Genomic DNA, 20818 nt, shown 5'->3' on the forward strand with positions numbered 1-20818 from the left:
GTTCTGCCACCTGAGACCATGTTAATATCAGTGATCCATGCTGCTGCTGGGGCCTTTTCTGGGACTGTGGCCTACTGCAGCTGGAGTGTTCATGGTCTGTGTTGTTGCCAGAAACCAGGTGGGAGCCCATGGTCTGTGCTACCTTGCTGACTCTAAAGAGCAAGGAAGCTACTTTTGCAGGGATATTGGTGACTGAGATGCACAGTTGAGAAAGGGGAGATGGAAGGCTTCTCTGACAACCTATACCCCCTCCCCAACCGCCCAAAAAGTAGCAGCCTAAACAGGAAGCCATCTTAAAAGGTGTAATAAAGGTGCTGAAGGGTAGCAGTCCTCAAGTGATGGCTTCTGGTAGAGGTATGGGGAGGGAAGGACTCAGTTCTAAGGCCACTGAGAATTTGACCACATTTCAGTGAGTATATAGATGATGAAAATTGGACTTTTTTTGGTTGTTTTGGTGTGTGTGTGTGGGGGGGTCACAACGGGTTGGGCATGGAAGGCCTAGGAAATGAGTGTGATCAGGGTGTGTGATATGGAATTCCCAAAGTGTCAATGAAAATATATTGAAAAAAAGTAAAAACAATCTTCAAGAAAAAAATTCTAATTTGAATGTGTGTAATTGCTTGTAAAACATTTTAATATAACATTTTGTTAATCTTTGAGAGTTTAATACAATGTATTTTACTCATATTTACCTCCACGTCTCCCTCCAACTCCTCTCAAATCCATATCCACTCCCCATCTTCCTACTGTCTCCCAACTTCATGTCCTTTTCTTTTCATGTAGCTCACTGAGTTCAGTTTGTGCTGTCCATATAGTCATGGTGTGGGGTCACCCACTGGAGCTTGGTTGACCTCCCTGGACACTTCCTCTCCTGGAAGTCATCAACTGTCAACAGCACCTCAGGTAGGGTGAGGGCTAATGAGCACCTCTCCCTCTGTGCTGAGGTGCCTGGCCTGTGCAGCTCCTGTGCAGCTCCTGTGCAGCTTGACCTGTGCATCTCCTGTGCATCTCCTGTGCATCTCCTGTGCATCTCCTGTGCATCTCCTGTGCGGCTCCTGTGCAGCTCCTGTCAACCAGAGTTGTCAGGAGTCTGAGGGAAGTGCTCTTGCCAAGTCCAGATGACGCTGTTTGTCCTCTCACTCCTGGCTCTCGGTCACTGTAAAATCTGTTAGATAACGCCTACAGCCTTGCCATCTTGGCTTTGGTATTTACTGACAATTTTTGTCATTCAATGTAAGCGATTTGGGGTTTTGAATAACGATGGATAGTTTGCATGTGTGTTCGTGTGTGGAAGGGTATGTGAAGGGCAGGCCTGGGTGTTAGGTGTCTTCCTCAGTTGTTCTTCAGTTTAGCTCTCAACACAGGGTCTCTGGCTGTCCTGGAGCTTGCTGATCTTGCGAGGCTCGCTGACTCTGAGTCACAGGGATCGACTTGTCTCTGCCACCCCAGTGCTTGGATTACAGAAGCCTGCTACTGCACCTGGTTTTTATGTGTTTGATGGGTGTTGAACTCAGATATTCATGCTTTCATAATAAGCATTTTACTGATTAAGCCATTTCTAGCCCCTGGATGAATTTTTAAATTAAAAACTGGTGTTGGTTATTGGTTTGTGAGACAATGAATCATAGTTAACTTTCTATTTTCAACAGTTTTCTCTGTCCTTCTGCCACAGAGTGGAGAGGCCAGCCTTGAGATTACCAGCTCTGGGGAGAAATCTAAGCTACCAGTTGGAGTATATCGACATTAGAGGCAAGAGGTCTTGTTACACCTGATTGGAAGTAAGAGTTCTGGCTCCCTGTTATGTCTGATTAATATTTCCCTGGCTGAGAGATAGAGGGGAGCTGTGGTGGCTGGAAACAAATGGCCCCCAAAGGGAGTGACACTATTTGGAGGTGTGGCTCTGTTTGAGTAGGTGTGACCTTGTTAGAGGAAGTGTGTCACTGTGGAGGTGGGTTTTGAGGTCTCCTTTACTAAAGCTATGCTCAGTGTGACACACAGTTCACTTCCTGTTCCCTGCAGATCAAGATGTAAAACTCACAGTTCCTTCTCCAGCCACGTCTGCCTCTTTGCTGCCATATCCTCCCATGATGTCAATGGAGCAAACTCCAGAAAGTGTAAGGCACCCCAACTAAAGGTTTTTCATTTATAAGAGTTGCTATGGTCATGGAGTCTCTTCATGGCAATGGAAACCCTAAATAAGACAGAAGCCGTTACAGGTGAAGCTAGGGAGTGTCTGTTTCTAGAAGGGCTCCTTTTACACATCCTCAGCAAGCAAGAAGTGCTTCTAGATTCATCCTTTGGGATCTGCTAACATTATGGTGGGGTTAGGGTTAAGGACTTGTTTTTGCAATTGTACTCCCCCCCCCCCTCTCTCCTTTCTCTTTTTCAGAGTCTCAATACATAGCCCAGACTATGTTAAAGCTCTGAGTCTTCCTGTCTCAGCCTCTAGAGTACTGGGTTTACAAGCATGCACCACCATGGTCAACTCCTTCTGCAATTGAAGAAACCAAGTCCTGACCTCCTTAACTTTCTTTGGTTGAATATTTGCTCTGGTAGGGTAACCACAGGCTCTTCTCCCAGCTTGGAGAGGGTGCAAGTGTGCGAGTTGAGGACACCATGGAGCATTGCACCGTAGGTTGTAATGACCCTTAAGTACCGTAGAGTTTGTGTTTGCTAGAAGTTTTTCTTTTTGGTCTTGTAGCTGCTGCTTTCGTGTTTCTTTTATTAAGGATTCCTGTTGTCTTCCCCATTGGGATTTCTTAAGCCTCGTTTCCCTAGCACTCAGGCTGAGATATGGGGGAGGGGGAACCATGGAGCACTCCCTGTCTCAAAGCTTTCTGAGTCCCAAAAGCCTGTCTGTATTCTTTTAGAGTTATGTTTATTTTACCTACAATGCCTAGGGTTTTATTTTATTTAGCAGGAAAAAATGAAAAAAAAAACCCACTTACCCTATGTTTTTGTGTATAAAACTATCTATTTAATTTCAGAAATATAAGTCTATTTAAATATTCACTATATATTCATGCACCAACTCAGAAAGGTTAAGTAGCTGTGTGAAGATTGTCTGTGCTGCTGACAGGACCATCTGCTCTTTTGTTTGTTTTATGCCAATAATAGAATCTACATTTATGGAACTCCACGGCATTCTTGTCTACCCCTTGCTTCAGACTCTAGGTAGTCACGTCTTTATATATAGCGATCTAATTATCTACCTATGTAGTTATCTAATCCTCCACCCCATCTCCATCCACATTCTGTTTACTCCTTTCTGTTGTCATCATCTAATGGTCTGCTCTTGGACATACTGGGTTTTTTTTTGTTTGTTTGTTTTTTGAGACAGTTTCTCTGTATAACAGTCCTGGCTGTCCTGGAAATCACTTTGTACACCAGGCTGGCCTCGAACTCACTGCCTCTGACTCCTAAGTGCTGGAATTAAAGACATGGGCCACTCTCACCTGGCAACATACTGTCTTTTCAATGAGACCTGTTGCACAGCTCCTTACAGAGAGCTGGCATACCCCACAGCAGAGGTTCAGGTTTTGTGGAAACCATACATATCAGAATTGGATCCTCTTATTTAATATACTATATATAACATCTCCTTTTAGTGGTCTGTTTATTTTTAATGAAATGGTTCTTTGGGGGGTTGTTGCCAGAGCTTTTTGGCAGTGGAGCTCAGGCATCTCAACACTATCAGTGGGTCTGCTGCCAGGCCTTTTCCTCTCTTTGGCTGGGCATGAACAAAGCCAATTTGCAACACCATTCTTGTCATCACCATGCACTGTGGTGTTGCCAGCAGGTGGCCTAAAGCATTTTGGTGCCTGTCTGAGGTAGTGGAAATTAAATTTCTGAATAAGGATGTTGAACATATTATTGGAATAGGCTTTAATTATCTTCCAATGCAGCATGGGGAGGGAGAGCCTTTAACTGGTGGTTGTCATTATATGGACCTTTCTGACACTTATGAGGGGCAGAAACTGGCTCAGATGATCCCTGGAGCAGTCTGTGGCCTCTCTCATGAATAAAGCATGCCGTGCAATCACAGTGACACAGCCAACACACTCATAGATGGAGTGCTTGTTAGCCTGTCAATTAATGAGAAAAGGAAACACAAGTTTAAGCTTATTTCTGTTAGCAAACCACTGCTCTGTCCAGAAAGTGTTTGGTTAATCCATGGATTCTGAATTTAGGATTTTAATGCCCACTGGGTGAAGAGATTGTCAAGAATCCTCAGCTCAGCTTAAAGATAGATGTTTGACAGGAAGACTGAAGGAATGTCCACTTGTGTTTCCCTGAAAGGGCAGCTTGGGAGAGTAAGAACTTATTTTCACCATTGTCTAAAAGAGATCAACTGTATGCACTCTAATTATATTTGAATAAATGACATTTTTGTATGCTTTGTAAACTAAATACATAAAGACATAGGTAGATGAAAATTACCTTCCTATTTCTGTACCCATCTGTCCAATTCTTTTCTTTTCCAGTTTTAAGCACCATAGTCTGAATTCAGTACAATTTTTTTCTCAAGAAAAATCCATGCATGATTTGCATACAAAATCAAGATGGTCTCCAAACCTTTAGGGCATGAGGCACAGAACAAATGTGCAGCTCTTCAAACAGGTATCCAATGGAGACCAGGGAGAGTGATTGGCATCCCCTTCCCTCTCTTAGAGGCAGTGTGCCTGCTAGCTGCCTCCTAATGAGCCCCTTCCTGGACACGTGGGAGTGGGAGACGCTGTTGCACAGCTCCACTCTGTAATTGGCAGGTTTTGAGCGTCTGCTAGTTCCGTGCTGGAGTTGGTGCCTGCCCCTCCCTTTGACCCAGAGATTAGTCTTTTCCCTGCCACTCCATGACACGTCCCTCTGTTTCTAGTGCTGCCTTTCTCCGGGGGTTCAGAGTTTCCTAGCCTTCTCTGAGATCCTCATTTTTCTCAGTTTATTTCTCCAGCACACAGCTTTTTCAAACTAGGTGGGAAATATTTCTGTGTTTATTGTGTTGATGTTGGAGTCTGAGACTAATCGGCTTGGAGGGTTACAGTCCTGACATACATTCCTGCCAGCTTCCATGGAAGGTAAATGCAGTTTAACCTGGAGAGATTTGGGTTCCTAGACTAGCAAAAAGATTTATTTTATTTTATTTTTTAGAGATCTTATTTTACTCTATTTTGAGTCACAATTTCATCAAGGGCTTAAAAATATTGTGCAATGAAATTGCTCTTTTAAAACTCAAAGATACCTAGAAATATGTCTTTCTTGTGGCATGTTTGAAATTTGACAGACACAAAGATAATCAAGTCGTAAGCAGAAATATCCAAAAGTTCAGCAGAGATATTAATATACTGAAGAATCTATTTGAGGGACTCTAATTTCACTAACAAAATACATGCCCTTCTGGGATATGACTTAGGGAGATATGGTACCAGCAAATTTCCTTGACCTCCTCTATGTCTGTCACAATGACAAATTGTTACATGGCTTGCCTGCCTGAGCAAATCCCACTGCCTATTTCAAGGTGCCATCTCTTTTTTTTTTTTTTTTTTTGGTTTTTTCGAGACAGGGTTTCTCTGTGTAGCTTTGCGCCTTTCCTGGAGCTCACTTGGTAGCCCAGGCTGGCCTCGAACTCACAGAGATCCGCCTGGCTCTGCCTCCCGAGTGCTGGGATTAAAGGCGTGCGCCACCAACGCCCGTCAAGGTGCCATCTCTTTGTAGATTTTCAGGAACACAAAATACCTTAAAAAAAAAAAAAAAAAAAAAAGACAGCAAACAAAGATTTGCAGCCATCTCAGTCCTCACAGTCATTGACATAGTTGGTGATCAAGAATTCCCATCTCTTCATACAATACCATGTTCTTCAAGGATCTGACTTGGAATGAGCATTGCCTTCAGGAGCACTGTGGACACGTTCCTTTACAGTTTCAGGAGTTAGGAGAGATTCTTGCTTTCTATGCTTTTTATGTTGCCTGTGTGTCTGCTCATTTGTTCTCAGAGTCAGTCATCGTTTGGCATCAATAAGCCAACACAGATTGAGTGCCAACTGCATACCAGGCACTCTGCCAAGAGCTACCCATCGGGTGCTTTCCTTTTTGAGGGCTTGTACTTTAGTGAGAGTGAATCATTAAACCTGACAAAGAAAGTGTTGTTTGAGCAACACATAATAAAGAAACATGAAAATTACTGATTTTGAAAAAGAAGTTGAGAATGTCATTCGGGTTAGCACAAGATGGCAGGGTAAGCTGGGGGACAACTTTAGGTAATGAGACCAGGAAAAGTTTTTCTGAAGACATTCAAACTGAGTCTATAGAGGAGGGAATAGCAAGTACTGAGCCCAGAATCATGGGAGGGAGGCTCTCAGAGCTGCAGGAGAGTGAGTGGGAAGTCAGAGTGTGGTGGCTCTGCCGTGTTTGGACACACAACTATTTCCCTGGAGGGCCATGGGGCATCATGCAAAGGTTCAGAGGCAACAGGAAGTAAACAACAGATGGACTGATGATCTGGGGCTTATGAGAAAAGGTGAAGTAAGATGAGAGACTGATAAAATAATTCATGTGTGATATTTGACTGTGGAATTGTTAGTGATTCTCTGATTCTCAGAGATAGAGACAGCAGGAGGGTAACAGTCTTGTGGAGAGATGAGGAGGTGAAAGGGGGTGAAAAGAGAAAACACACACACACACACCACACACACACACCACACATACACACCCACACACCCACCCACACACACCCCACACACACCCCACAAAACACCCTTAGGTAGTTGACTTTGGTATATTCATGTGAAAGAGTACTATTCAGCCATTAGAAGGACTATCTCTAGGATATATAATTTAAATGGAAAATAAGGTTGTATTAAGCGCTGAGAGTATCTGTTATGACCAACACTATTCTAAATGCTTCCCACATATGGGAATCAATGCTCAGTTTCTCAATGGAAGTGCTCCTATTATTGCCCCATTATAGTTGAAAAAATATTATATATTAAAACACTTGACCAACTTCCAACAACTAAACAGTGGTGGAACCTGGACTCAAGTGAGGGTTGAAACCCAGATCATGTTCTGCTGCTCATGAACTTGCCTCTACCAGCACAGGTATTTCTACATCTGAGTAGCTGAAGTTCCATCAGGATCCTTGCCACTAGCTTTAATGATGTGGTTTAGAATGCCTTTCTCCCTAGTCCTCTCTCTCCTAAGGACATCTCAATACCACAGCTGCACAGTGCATGGTCCTGTCCTGCTTTCCACATGGAGTAAGATTTTTCTGTCCTCTTTGCCCCTGAGCAGGTATTTCCTTCTTCAGTGGATAATCCCTAGGTTAAAACTACCGATGTTGCCAGTTGGGGGTGGTGCACACCTTTAATTCCAGCATTTGGGAGGCAGAGGCAAGAAGATCTCTCTGAGTTCAAGGCCGGTCTGGTCTACAGAGCGAGTTCCAGGATAGCCAGAGCTGTTACACAGAGAAACCCTGTCTTGAAAAACAAACAAACAAACAAACAAACAAACAAAACCCAAAACAACAACAAAAAATGCACTACTGTCTTCATGGATCATCTCTGGAAGAATCTACAGGAAACTGAGAGCCATCACTGCTTCTAGAGCTACAGTCTTGGAGGGTCAGAAGGAGGAAACCTCATGTGGTGTTACTTTAATTTAAAAAAGAACAGGAAAGGAAGACCCCAGCTAACACCCCCACTCCTGTTTATTTGGGCAGGCCACTACACAGGCACACAAGTGGACCTCCGGGTCTGCAGACAGTTTTTCATGGGTGGGAAGCAGTCGACCCCACATCCAGGATGGGTTTGTTTGCCTCAATCCCTTCTGAGGTTGTTAGAGTCAATCCTAGGCCCCATGTCCTCAGTATCTTGCTGGATGAAGACTCCAGGATATCTAGTAGTGTATTTTGGAAAATGGGGAGTGATGGCAAAGAGAACCAGAGAACAGGGTGAGAGCTTCCGTTGAGGCTCTAAGCTTTGCCCTTTTCTACTTACACAGCTTCAAGCCCCTAGTGAACCCTTCATGCATCTGAATCAATGAGGAGAGTGGAAACCAGCAATAAACAACGAATGAGGGAGTGTCATTCTGTTAGCTGAGCCCAGCACTTTGGCCTCGTGAGGCCTGAGCTTGTAGCTTGTGCAAATCAACTGTCCAGGGACCCTCTATCACATTCCAACATTTTCTTAGATACAGAAATATTCAAACCTTTCCACCTGAAAGTAGTTGAATCTACATAATCAAATTGATGATAAATTAACATGGGAAAAAAAACAACTCCACTAATTATTAGTGTGTGTGTGTGTGTGTGTGTGTGTGTGTGTGTGTGTGTGTGTGTGTGTGTGGTGTGATGGAAAATCTGGAATTTAGAGAGGGGTCAGATGTTTGAGGCATAAATCCCTCTGTGCATGGGAAGGGAAGCAGGAAAGCCGTACTGACTCTCTTGTGGTAGTTAATAGTTTCTAGAAGAGAGACTGAGGTCAGAGGACAGTGGCCTGGGAGAGAGTTGCTCTGGTCTTTCTTCTGTGGTGGGAGCTGGATCTGTGTGGGTGAAGTGTCAGCAGCAGGAATGGAGGAGGGCTGCTCCCCTTTGGCAGGTTTGCTCTGTGGCTTTGGGAAACACTTTCCCTATTTGCTCTCAGTCCGAAGTCCAAAGTATCTGTTTGGTGTATTGTTTTCTGAGCCCAAACGGAGGGCAACAAGAAAGAGCATCCTGGAACTGAGCCACCAGGGACAAGCATTTCAGGCCCCATGGCAAAGGAAGCCCTTTCTATATGGCCATAAAGAAAGCAGTAAACATATTGGTAACTTTCCCCAGGAGACTCAAGATCCTTCTCCTTACTAGCTAGTCAATATACCACTATACTCATTTTCATATTTTATGAAATAATAGAATAGTTTGTATAATGCAATACTATATTGTATTTTTTCATGTGTTTGAGTATCTGGCATACTGCAGGCATTGTTCTAGCTACAGGGAGGGTATAGAGGTATAGCAGTCCAGTAAGGGCCTAGCCTTACAGAGAATTGCTAATTGAGTGGGGATATATAAGTGATAAGGAAATAAAGACCAGATGTCATTTTAGACCTATATGAAGCTATTCCATTGGTCTGGCTTCTGAAGCTAGCACTGTGTGGATGCAGGAGTGCATGTAGTGACCCCCATCCTTAAATGACACATTTCATTTGAGGGTATTTCAGCAGGGAACAGAACACACCTTCATGGATTTCTAACAAAATGATTCAAACTAATGATTGGGCCAACTGTCAGTCTTAATTTTCGAGTCTTTTACAAACAATGCCTTGTATAATTGTTTAAATATTTACTTCATATTTGTATATGTGTGCGCACACACATACACACACATACATGTGCGTGTGTGAACACATAAGTAAACATGTTTGTGTGTGCCACATATGTACAGGTTCCTGTGGAGGCCAGAAGAGAGTGCTGGGTTCCCCTAGAGCTGGAGTTACAGGCAGATAAGAACTGTTGCGAGTGAGTGCTGGGAACTGAACCTGGGCTGTATAGAAGTGCAGCAAGTGCTCACCTTCCCCGAGCATCTATCTCTCCAGACCCTATGCTGTATCTTTTTATCTTTGATTTTATCTTTGATTTTCAGGATAATGTGGCAGGCAATACAAAGGCTAAGATGTCCATCTATCTCATCCTCTCTGGAACACAGGGATTTGTTCGATGAAACATCAAAGGGGAATGAGACCACTGATGAAAATAAAATCGAGGGTCAGTTGACCTTGAAATTGAGGAGGTATCCACGTTACACAGATGGGTCCAACATAGACACAGAAATTCTTAAAACATAAGAGACCCATGTGAGATGAACTTGTCTTCTTATTCATAGATAGAGAAGGAAGGCCAAGAGCCAAGGAATATAGGCCACCTTTAAAAGTTGGAAGTGACAAAGAGGTTGATTCTCCCCCAGGACTTCAAGAAAAGAACATAGTCCTGTTGGTCCTCAGATTCCGGCCCAGGGAGACCTCCACGGGACCTCTAGCTTGCAGAGGTATTGACACTGTGGGCCAAGCCACTGCATTTGTAGAATTTGTTTGGCAGCAAGGGAATACTACAGGTCGAGATCATTATTTTAATTTATGTAGGCGAAGAGTTGGAGACTCAGAGATGCTCAGGGAGTTTCCCGGGTCACAGTACCTACTCCTACTGGTAAAACAAGGTCTGACTTGAAGCTAATACACCCTGCTGCTCAGAATGTACATGATCCATTCAGTGTAATACCCATGACACTGTTTACCAGTGACTAAAGACACCATGCACTGCTGAGCTCCCAAAATGAAGATCTGACCTCAGGTTCCATCTAAGGCAATTATCAGTGTGAAAAATGTGTTCCTTATGAGTGGACACGGTGCCATGCTGCTAAACTTGGTGGAAACATATTCTTACAACTGTGAAATTTTAATACAAGTCATAGGATCATTGAGAAAGTAGGTTAAAAAAGGACATGTAAAATGAAGAATGTTCTTTAGGCATCTTGTCAGACACTGGGTATGTGAAATTCTAAAGTAAAACAACTGGGGGGACCAATCAGATAAAAACATGCTTGGAAAAACTAAACGAGAAGCCATGAGACATGCCAGTTTACAGGAAAGAGAGAATATTTAAAATATGAAAACTGTTCAGTATCTGCTTTTCTTGTGCTCACCAAATTAACATGGGGCACATGAGCGGTCAAGTGAAAGTGCTTCCAGGAAGTGGGGCAAGGACACTCAGTTCACGGCAGCCTGTGAGTGGAGCTCACAGCACACATCAATTAGACCCACGTAAGCTGTAAGTCAAGCAATCGGTACGTGAATGACCAAAGGCTCGGAGGCAACATCTTCAGCACTAGGAAACCTCTTAGGCTTACCAGTGTCCTCAGTTGCTTTCCTCAATAAACCTGAGCACAAGCAGTGGAGGCTTCTTCATGTAAAGAGAATGCTTAACTAGACTTAATCTCACGGAAACCAAGTCTTCCAGGAAGGCAGTTCATGTTTGCTCTATTATCTTGGCCTTCGCCTTTTACATTATTTGCAGAGGTCGGTCACCATTTGGGACAGGAAAATCCATGGCTACCCTGGGAAATAGGTGCTGCTAGCAGGTGCTGAGGAATACTTAGCTAAGTACTAAAACCAGGTGCTATAGAATACTTAGCTAATACTTTGCTAAACCAGGGAAGCCATTTTCTTGAAACTCTGTTCAAGAAAGTGAAATAGTCAATATTAATTCAACTGGACCTTCAGCAGTCCTAAAGATGGAATTGATTTATTCAGTGAATAAAGCATGGACTTATCCATATTGGCCCGTGGTTCTGATTGAAGCTTTCCTTCTAGCTACTGGGAGATGAGTGTCCTGACAGTAGAAACACTTGAGAGTCTGTGTCTTTGTTGATTGCAGCTTTGTCCTATAAGCAAGCCATGGAAGATGTGTGGAATTGCAGGGCCTAGAATGGTGACTTCGATCAAGTTAGTTTGGATACTCTCATCTCATCGATTTTCAGCAATACCAGTTGCCGAGTCAGTACAAAATAGTTTTGTATTGGGTGTCATTTTGTCATTTGTTAGCAGGAACCAGGACAGCACAGAGTGTTAAACAGACACTCAGCAGACAGTAGTAATAAAGGGCTATTTTTGTTAGTGAAGGTGCTCACAAGGATGCTGCTACTCCTGACTGTTTTGTTCTGAACTGTTGGGCAGAAGTCTTGGCATCTTTAGTCTAGTGTTGTAGATAAATATGTATTTAACCCGTGGGTTAGGACACCATACACACTCAATTAGCTACTACTGTACAGGTGGTATTAAAATCATATTGCACATTGGAGCTAAAGTCAAATATATACATTAAGTAGACTAGGTAGTTAGTCTCCTTTTGGAGATGTGAGAAAAAGAGATCTATTGAAGTCGTTTTTCTTGGTCTCAAGTTGATTAGCCTACTTAATGTGACAAAATCTTGGTGGCAGACACTCTGGTGGTCCATTTATGTCCCGGCAGAACTGACAGCTGCATGCCTCTGGCTTCATAGCTTCCAGCTGTTAACACCTGAGATAACATCTGGATTTTTCTCCACTGACCATAGCCTAGGCATAGGGTTACCCAATGTGCTGGGGAAGGTGTCACACCTCCCAAGCAGCCATAGCTCCTTTCCCCACAGCGGGGCTGCTGCACTGACTTCCATGTTCTTTGATGGAATAAAACCTGGCCACAGCAATTATCCCCTGAGTGAAGACTTTAGCAATTTTTTTTTTATAATTTTATTTATTTATTATTTTTTATTTTTTGAGACAGAGTTTCTCTGCGTAGCTTTGCACCTTTTCCTGAAACTCACTCTGTAGCCCAGGCTGGCCTCGAACTCACAGAGATCCGCCTGGCTCTGCCTCCCGAGTGCTGGGATTAAAGGCGTGCGCCACCACCGCCCGGCTGCCCTTGAATTCTTGACTTAGGGTCTTCTCCTGGAGGAATTCAACTTGAGACACTCAATTTCACATGAAATTATGGATGTTATGGCTATTGTAAAACACAAAATACTCTATAAAAATGACTTGCTCTTGTGCCAGTATGTAAGGTCCCCTAGACAGATGTCTACCTCACCTTAACTCTGGCCTTCACATTATTATTTGGGAACTAATGGGCCTGCATACTGTGCCATCTTCCTCTGACATTTTGATAATTATTTGAATTTACCTCATTTCATTATCTGTATATGTACTGTTTGACCAAAAGTAAGCTATCAACTCACAAGTACAGGGATCAGTTCTATCTCCTTCAAATCAAATCTATCTGAAATCTAAGGGTATAGTACCCACAATTGTGCTTGGCATGAGTGGAAGCTCAGTAAATAGTTATCGAACGAACTGACGAATGAATGAGCCTACTCTCAGTGTGGTAGCTTGAATGTAATTGGCCTCCATAATCTCATAGTGAGTGGCACTATTAGGAAGTGTGGCTTTGTTGAAGTGGGTATAACCTTGTTGAGGAAGTGTGTCACTATGGGGGTGGGCTTTGAGGTTTCCTATGCTCAGGATACTGCCCAGTGTCTCAGTTGACTTCCTGTTGCCTGCAAGATGTAGGACTCTCAGTTACTCCTTCAGCACCATGTCTGTCTGCATGCTGCCATGTCCCATCATGATGATAATGGACCGAGCCTCTGAAACTGTAAGTAAACCACCCCCAATTAAATGTTTCCTTTATAAGAGTTGCCACCGGGTGGTGGTGCATGCCTTTAATCCCAGCACTCGGAGGCAGAGCCAGGCAGATTTCTGTGAGTCCGAGGCCAGCCTGGTCTACAGTGCAAGATCCAGGACAGGCACCAAAACTACACAGAGAAACCCTGTCTCAAAAAACCAAAAAAAAAAAAAAAAAAAAAAAAAAGAGTTGCCATGAGACTGGTGAGATGGCTCAGTGTTAAAGGCTAGGCTCACAACCAAAAATATAAGAGTTGCTGTGGTCATGGTATCTCTTCACGGCAATAGAAACCCTAACTAAAACACTCAGAATTCCCATTTATTAGAAGTTGAAATATTAATATAGAATTCCATGAATTCGTCTCCCAGCTTCTCCTAGTATTGATACTGTACATAGTACAATGTCAAAGCCAGGAAGCTCATAGAGGAGAAAATGAACTGGGTCCTTGCCCATTGCAGGAAGCCCTGTAGTTCTTGCCTCTCTTAGAATGAGACTTCTTCTTGTGTCTAAGGCTTTTATAACCCTGCCCTTCTCACCTTTTCAACTCCTAGCTCTTTCTCTTCCCTTGCATGTCCTAGCACTGCTAGACTTGTTGCTAGTTGTTCTAAATTTAAAGGCATTAAGTACTTCCTCACCCCCACCTTAGGTTCCCAGGTACACTCGCCTCTGAATGCTATATTCCCCTCAAACCTAAGTCTTCCTTCAAGTCTCAGCTTCAAATCGTCTTCTGAGAGGCACCCTTGCTGGCTTCCCATTTCCATTTCTGCTACAGGCTGCAGGAAAATATTATAAGAACTCAGCCGGTTATGGCAAAGCCACTACCTGAAGGAATCAAGGAATTCCTTCAGAGGAAGCCAAATTCCAAGGAGCTTTTGAAGTTATTTGGCTTGTTATCTATCAGCTGTCTTCTGTTATGAGTATCATGTGTGCCTTCATAGTTTTCCCAATTGATTTTTCCCTAAGAATTGCTAACAGTGTGGACTTATCACTCTCTGGACATATACATTCAAGGTATTTGGAGAACAGCCTCAGGAAAGGCTTCCTTCCCCCTAGCCCATCCATTTCTCCCCTTTCAGCATTGAAATTAGATATCTTCTTCAGTCACTTTCAAGGACTAACCACCACATGCTGGTCTCCTGATTCAAAGTAATTTCCACAAGGAGACACGCCTAGATCAGGTGGACCTTAAGTAATAGCTTTACACAATTTAGCTCAGACCCTCCTTTCTTACAGTCTTACTAACTTTATAGACCCCTAACTTCTTACCTAACCACTTCTCAGAATGTAGACTGAGCACATAGATTCCCTTTTTGATATGCTAACCAGTCATTAGCACTCAGTTGACCTCCTCTTTTACCACTCCCATTTTGGATTATAAAAGAAAGTCTGGTGGTCACTGCCTAAGGAAAATTCTTACCTACCTTTATGACCTTGTAGAATTCAAGCCTGGTGATCTTGCTTGACCAGGGGACTGCTATTACATGGGTTTATTTATAACTGGACTCTTGGGAGACTTGGGGAGAATGGAGAGATGGAGAACAGATATGGATAAGGAGGATTTTTACCAGAGAGAATTTGTGGATGAGATGGAAGATGAGGAAGATTCAGATGGGGAATTACTAGCTGAGTAAGAGCAAGGTGAAAAGGACCTAGATGAGGCAGAATTAAGATGAGAGGATTAAGATAGAACTTAGAGGGAGCAGTAGATAAATACAGAAAGAAATCAGGCAAGAAAGGAGCTAGGCATGAGAACAGAACTGAAGCTGTGTAAATAGGATGTTATCCCAGAGGAATTAAAGCAAGTGGACTATAGAGCTTGGTGTGCTGAGATTCTATTTCCCAAAAATTGTCCTCGCCATTTGTAGTTTTCTCTCCTGAGCCCCTGGAATGTATAATATTAAGCCTAGTCCCTCTAATATTAGAGACCATTCCCTCCCCATTGTTCTTTTACCTGTAGTGTCAATCAATTTATTCTTGCATATTTTATGTGTTTACTTGCTTGTTGTTTGAGTCTTCTAATTTTGAGATAAACTCCAAAGGTTCCAGCAACAGTAATTTTTCTCAGCTCAGTACAATGAGAAATTTGGTCTGTAAAAATCTCAGCCTTGTATCAGTTTGAAGTAGATTTTCATTTCATTAATTCAACTTTGCACAGCCAACCACCCCACAGAACTGAATATCATACAGTTCATTAGTTTTTCCCACATGCAACCAGATAATCTCTTGTCTCAATCTATGAGAGGAACATTAGCAGTCCTTTTTCATAGACTAAGAAATAACAGTAACGGTGGTGACCAATGTAGAAGGTGGTTTGATGCTTTATACTGCTTTCCCAGATTAACCCCTCTGAGACCAGCCACAGCTTGAAGGATGGATAGTTCTGTTCTAGTGGACAGTGACCTCCATCACGCAGGCACCTCCCAGGGTCTCTTTTTCCCTTCTTTGTGTTCCCTTCTCCAGGAACTGAAAGGGATCATGGAAGAATTTATGTCCAGGTCCTCTCTCTGGCTCATAATCTGAAGTGTTTAGTGTCATACTGGCGGGTGCACCGGCCATGTAAACTCACCCTAAGTGGGCAAACTCCACCAATGGGGGTTGCCAGTGAGTAGATTTCACAACCTCCTCTCATTTTTTGATCTCAAAATATCTTTTGGAATTTTTTAAAAATTTAACTTTTGTGTTGGGAGGGTTGCACATGTACATGAACACACATGTGGAGAATGGACGGCAGCCTCAGGTCTCACTCCTCCTCAGCTGTCTACCTTGGGTGTTTTGTTTTGCTTTCTCATCTTGCTTTGTGAGGCAGCCATTCCTGCTAGCGAGGCTGACTGGCCACAGAGCCTGTGCACATGATGCTCCACTTGTTACGTGCATTCTTGGAACTGAGCTGTGGTCTGCATAGAAGCAGTTACTGCCTGAGTTCTACTCCAGCCTCACTTCCTGCTTCTTGGTGGAAAAATTTCAGAGCAACGCTGCTCTGAGGTTATGATGGGACCAAGTTTCCCTTGCCTTCATCAGCACCACCAGGGACACCTTTTTATTGCTCTTGTTGCTTTTTTTATTTTTCAATGTTTCCTTGTTTTGTTCTCTCATTCATCACCCTGGCTGGCTTCCTAGAATCCCCCTCAAGCAAGTAGCTCTTGTCTGGGGCTCTGGTTTGCGATGTCCCACACTGGACATTGCACACAGTGTGCCAGGAGTTGCTCTAATTCCTTTGAATGGCTTACCTTTCCTCCTGATAACAATCTTCTGAGTTTGTACTCTGAGCCCCAGGATACAGACGGGACATCTGAAAGAATGAGACTCTAAGTGTCTTCCCATTACTGACCTCCCACATGCCCTAGGTGGTCCCCATAGTGTTAACTTCCTTACATTTCCAGACTGTAGACTGTGGCAATGAAAACGTCTCAAGGCTTTGGAGAAGTCACTTGGGAAGAAAGAGGTATTGCAAAAATGGCAGGGTGGGAATTCTAACTTTAGCAGTCTGATCACTGGGACCACTCTTCCTATCTGTGTGCTTCAACTCTCCAAGGAAGAAAGTCAGCTAGCATCCTGAACAATCAATGAGCCGGGAAGCTGAGACTGCACACTCAATCTTGGTGGTCCCAGGCCTGCCAACTATAATGACTATTCCTCGTTTTTCTTTCTCCATAAAGGCCAAATCTTTGTCTCTTTCCCTGAAACCCAAAGGACTGAGACAGTTTAGTGAAATTCCTTCTTGATGAAGGCAGCTTTTTGTTGTGACCCTGAAGTGGACTGGGAAAGCATGTCTGTATCTCAATCAGGGAATTCTATTTGTCAGAGCCCCAAAGGGCTTTGGACCTGTAACAGTCTGTCATCAGGGTGTATGAGGTTTGGAGAGCTCATGACTATGCATGAAGAAGAGGTCACTTTCTCTTCCTGCACTGGGCTGAAGGAAGAAATCCCATCCAGCTACTAACTTGAAAAACAGGGCAGAGGAGGCATGGGCATATCACAGTCAGCTGCACATAATAGCTTCTGATATTCTTTCAAAACACTTTCAAAATACTCTCATAGTGTCACTGCCCCTCTGCACACACACACACACACACACACACACACACACACACACACACACACACCATCTTCCAAGTGCCTTCATTAAGTTTCTTTCAGATGAAGATAGAAGTTCTAATTGTGACCTCCAAGTAGTTTTTACCCCTGCACCCATAGGCAGGCTCCCCTTGTCCGAAGCCTCCCTCAGTCTCTATGTTATGGCAGCTCTATCTATTCCTCTTGCCTCCTACTATCAGAATTAAAGTCTGCCTGGCTCTACTCTGCTGTGGTATGCTTCCTTCTGCCTGTCCTCCTAAGTTGGGTCTTGCTCAAGTCTGAAGCTCCTTCGGTTTTCTCCCTGACCAGCTGAGATGGATGCTTTTGCAGAAGCCCACGCCTCCACCCTGCACCACACACGGTGTAACAAGGGTGTGGATGTGTAACACAGTTCTCTCCTAAGAGAATACAGGCTTCTTAAATAGAGCCCCCTTCTGCTTTTCCACACCGTTGTTTCGCCCTTGACTTGAGCAGTGTTGAGTACTTGGGAGGTCAGAATAGGTGAAAGGTTAACTAAACAAAGAACACAGACCAGGAAGTGAAAGTGGGGCGGGGGCAGGAGGCAATGGCAAGAATGCTCGAAGCATTGCATTTAACCTTTATTTTCTTGCTGTTGAAGCTGACAGGCTCATAGTTATGGATCTTCACTGTTTAGCCAGATTGTAGGCAACAACTTTATTGAGGTCAAAAGATATCACAATACAGATTTATCCAACAGGGTTTAAGAAATTGGTTACAGATAGCATTTAAGACGCAGGCTATTTTGTGCTAAACTGCTTCCAATGTCACAGACCACACAAAGAATTTGTATGTCAGTTACAACTATCTAGAAACACATATGCTTAGCTTACCCTGCCTGTTGGACCTTGTTGTTTCCACTGAATTAAAATGAAGAAATGAAGATTGACGTTTTCTTGGTAATGAATATGTTCTGGACAGTCTTTCATGAGAACCATCTTTCAGATAGAGTGGCATAGGGAAGCCATTCTTAATTTATGGGTTATACACAAACCTAAATAAGTAATTCTGTTAAGCTATAACTTGAGATTTCTAGTAATTGAACTGAGCAACATGTTAGCTTTAAAAATAAACAAAATCAGATGTTTGACTGGTCATATGAGACTATAGAGCACTTTTCTTAGTACTACTTAAACTATGGTACCTAAAGCTGTATCTCTGGATGCTAAGAAAATGCCACTCTATAAGCATTGGGTCATTGTGCCTTATCACTCATGGCTCACAGGATAAAAGCCACAAAACACCATAGGAAGTTACAAGAATGTAAATATTTACTTAAGTAAATCAGATAAATATTGGGCAGTTACCATACAGAACACTGACTATCTACAAATAGAGAAAGCTCCCAGACTTTAGCTCTAATGCATTCAGAACTTGGGTAAAGTCAGAAAGACAGACTTGCAACATCTACAAAGCAGTGCATACACATCTTTGAACACCCACTTAACAAACTCATGATGCAAACTGAAAAATCTTCACATGTTTATGGTGGAAGAAAATACTTATTCATGCATTAAATCACATAAACATTGTTTCATCAAGTGAAAACAGTACAGAATAATTACCTAAAACATATTTGTAGTCCTAAAGGGCCTAAACTAAAAATATTAACACATGCATGTTGTGATTCACCAAATAGTCTTCTAGAAATCATTAAAACGTCTCTTGCATCAAAACACATAGGAAAACTCAATATTACTTAAGTTGCTTTATGCACATTACATACTAGAGACTTTAAGCTACAAAATGCTTCCACTATTTTAACACACATACAAAATGACCATAAGTTTATCTGTGTATATAACAAGGTACTTTCTAATTGCCTATCTATAATGAATAATGCATCTCCTCCTCAGGACATCTCATCTCTAAGTACCATTTATCACCACCCAGGCCTTTCTGCCTTAATGAGGACTACAGATCTCTGATTTACATTCAACATTCTCTGCATTAATAATTGATTGAAACTCTTAAAAAATTCTTATGCTACTGAAATGGAAGGTGGTGAGGCTATAGCCAGAAGAATTTGGGTGATACTGGGTTATATCTGATTGTTAAAGGAAGTGGGGCCACTGGGCTGTTGGCCAAACTCATCGGAAGACGGCCCCAGACTTGCCTGCTGGCTGTAGCCACCACTTGACCCATAGCTGTCCTGGTTGTACCCGCCTTGATTATAGCTGCTCGAGTGCTTCTCCATGGGGTCGGAGAGGTATCTCTGTCCTGAGGAATGCCAGCCAGTCTCCTTGAAAACAAACCAAATGTTGCCAGCCCAGAGAATGAAGTTCAAAAACCCAAAGACCTGGAGGAGAATCAGAGCAAGAGGTTAAAAGACTGGACAGAAACTCCAGAAAAGCCCATTCACAGCACTTCCTCACAGTGCCATGGGGGAGCCTGCACTTTAATTTTGAAGTCTATTTAAAGTTTTCATTCAGAACCACCATTTGATTTAGGATTCCTGAATACCTTATATATACCAGGCACTACATGAAAGGTTTTTATATATTAAGTGCCCAGTCTAAGAGGCTAGTGTTAGTATACATTACATGCCTATATTGAAAATGTGGAAAAGAAGTTTCACAAGGAAAACAATCTGGGTCAAGGTCACACTATAGATTACAAACAATGGCAATCCACTTCTCACAGACCAGAGGGACTCCAGATAAGTACTGTCAATCAACAGCCTGTTTCCCCACCTGCCTATTCTTGAGGGGGTGGGACTTTCTCCTTTCTCTGGTCTTGGGACTTCCCTCCCCCAGCTACCAGGACCATGGACCTGAAAGTTTCAAATGTACACCTAAGAAAAAAAAATCTTTTAATTTTATTTTCTGGTCCTAATATATATCTGTTCCTGCAGATTTTCAACCAATTAAAGACTGCAAATTGCTCCCACTGATGACTGCATGTCCCTAGCCCCAGAATGTCCCACAGAACTTGAACAGCAAGTGAAACAGCTGCTCTTCCTGGACTTGGCCAATATTCCAGCTTTTTGGGTGCCCGATGACACCACAGTGTCAATAGGGAGTAGTCATAGATGGTTTCATCATCATCCCTTATCATTCATTTTCAGCAAAAAGACTGGACAAACATCAAAGCTGACCTGGCTGCCAGTTCTCCCAGCATCCCTCAGTCCCTACACATTGCAGGCTATGGCTCTCATACCTTGCCCTCTACCCTGAACTCTCTAGCCCAGGGGCTGGGCTGCCCTTGAAAAATGTATCATTACTAATTCCTTGAGGAGTAAAAATTGTTCTTAAATTGTAGTGGAGTGTCTGGTTCCTGAGGAAGTCCTTGCTCAAGGTCAGGCATTTGGATAAGGGCCTCCATTCCCTCAGGGGCTTGAGGAAAGTTCGCTTGTTAAAAGTAGTCATTCTCCTTAACTCTGGCAGGAGGAACTTGTGGTCCTTATATTGATGTAAGAAGGCTCCTGGCGGAGTTAATGAACATTTGAGAACAGCAAGCATTTAGATACTTGCTGAACTTATGGCTTTGTCTCAGGAAAAATGCTGTAATGAAGTTAGTGTCCACTTTTGTCCCCGAATCAT

General features: G+C 42.9%; 1 protein-coding gene and 1 long non-coding RNA gene across 3 annotated transcripts in view; one reads left to right on the forward strand and one right to left on the reverse strand.

The window, feature by feature from the left end:
- The first annotated feature begins 1654 nt into the window (after nt 1-1654).
- LOC121832194 (uncharacterized) overlaps nt 1655-20818 on the forward strand; it is a 38932-nt gene continuing 19768 nt past the window's right edge. Inside the window, exons 1-2 of the long non-coding RNA XR_006075727.2 lie at nt 1655-1778; nt 2020-2114. This is a non-coding gene — a long non-coding RNA (uncharacterized LOC121832194). The remainder of the gene's footprint in view (nt 1779-2019; nt 2115-20818) is intronic.
- Nucleotides 17919-20818, reverse strand: part of Synpr (synaptoporin) — a 359507-nt gene continuing 356607 nt past the window's right edge. For both annotated transcript variants that reach the window (XM_006975084.4, XM_006975085.4), the window contains one exon: nt 17919-19575. In XM_006975084.4, the coding sequence (XP_006975146.1) occupies nt 19318-19575 (258 nt within the window). In that variant the 3' untranslated portion in view covers nt 17919-19317. The remainder of the gene's footprint in view (nt 19576-20818) is intronic.

The sequence above is a fragment of the Peromyscus maniculatus genome, chromosome 9, assembly GCF_049852395.1.
Source record: "Peromyscus maniculatus bairdii isolate BWxNUB_F1_BW_parent chromosome 9, HU_Pman_BW_mat_3.1, whole genome shotgun sequence".
Classification (NCBI taxonomy): Eukaryota; Metazoa; Chordata; class Mammalia; order Rodentia; family Cricetidae; genus Peromyscus; species Peromyscus maniculatus.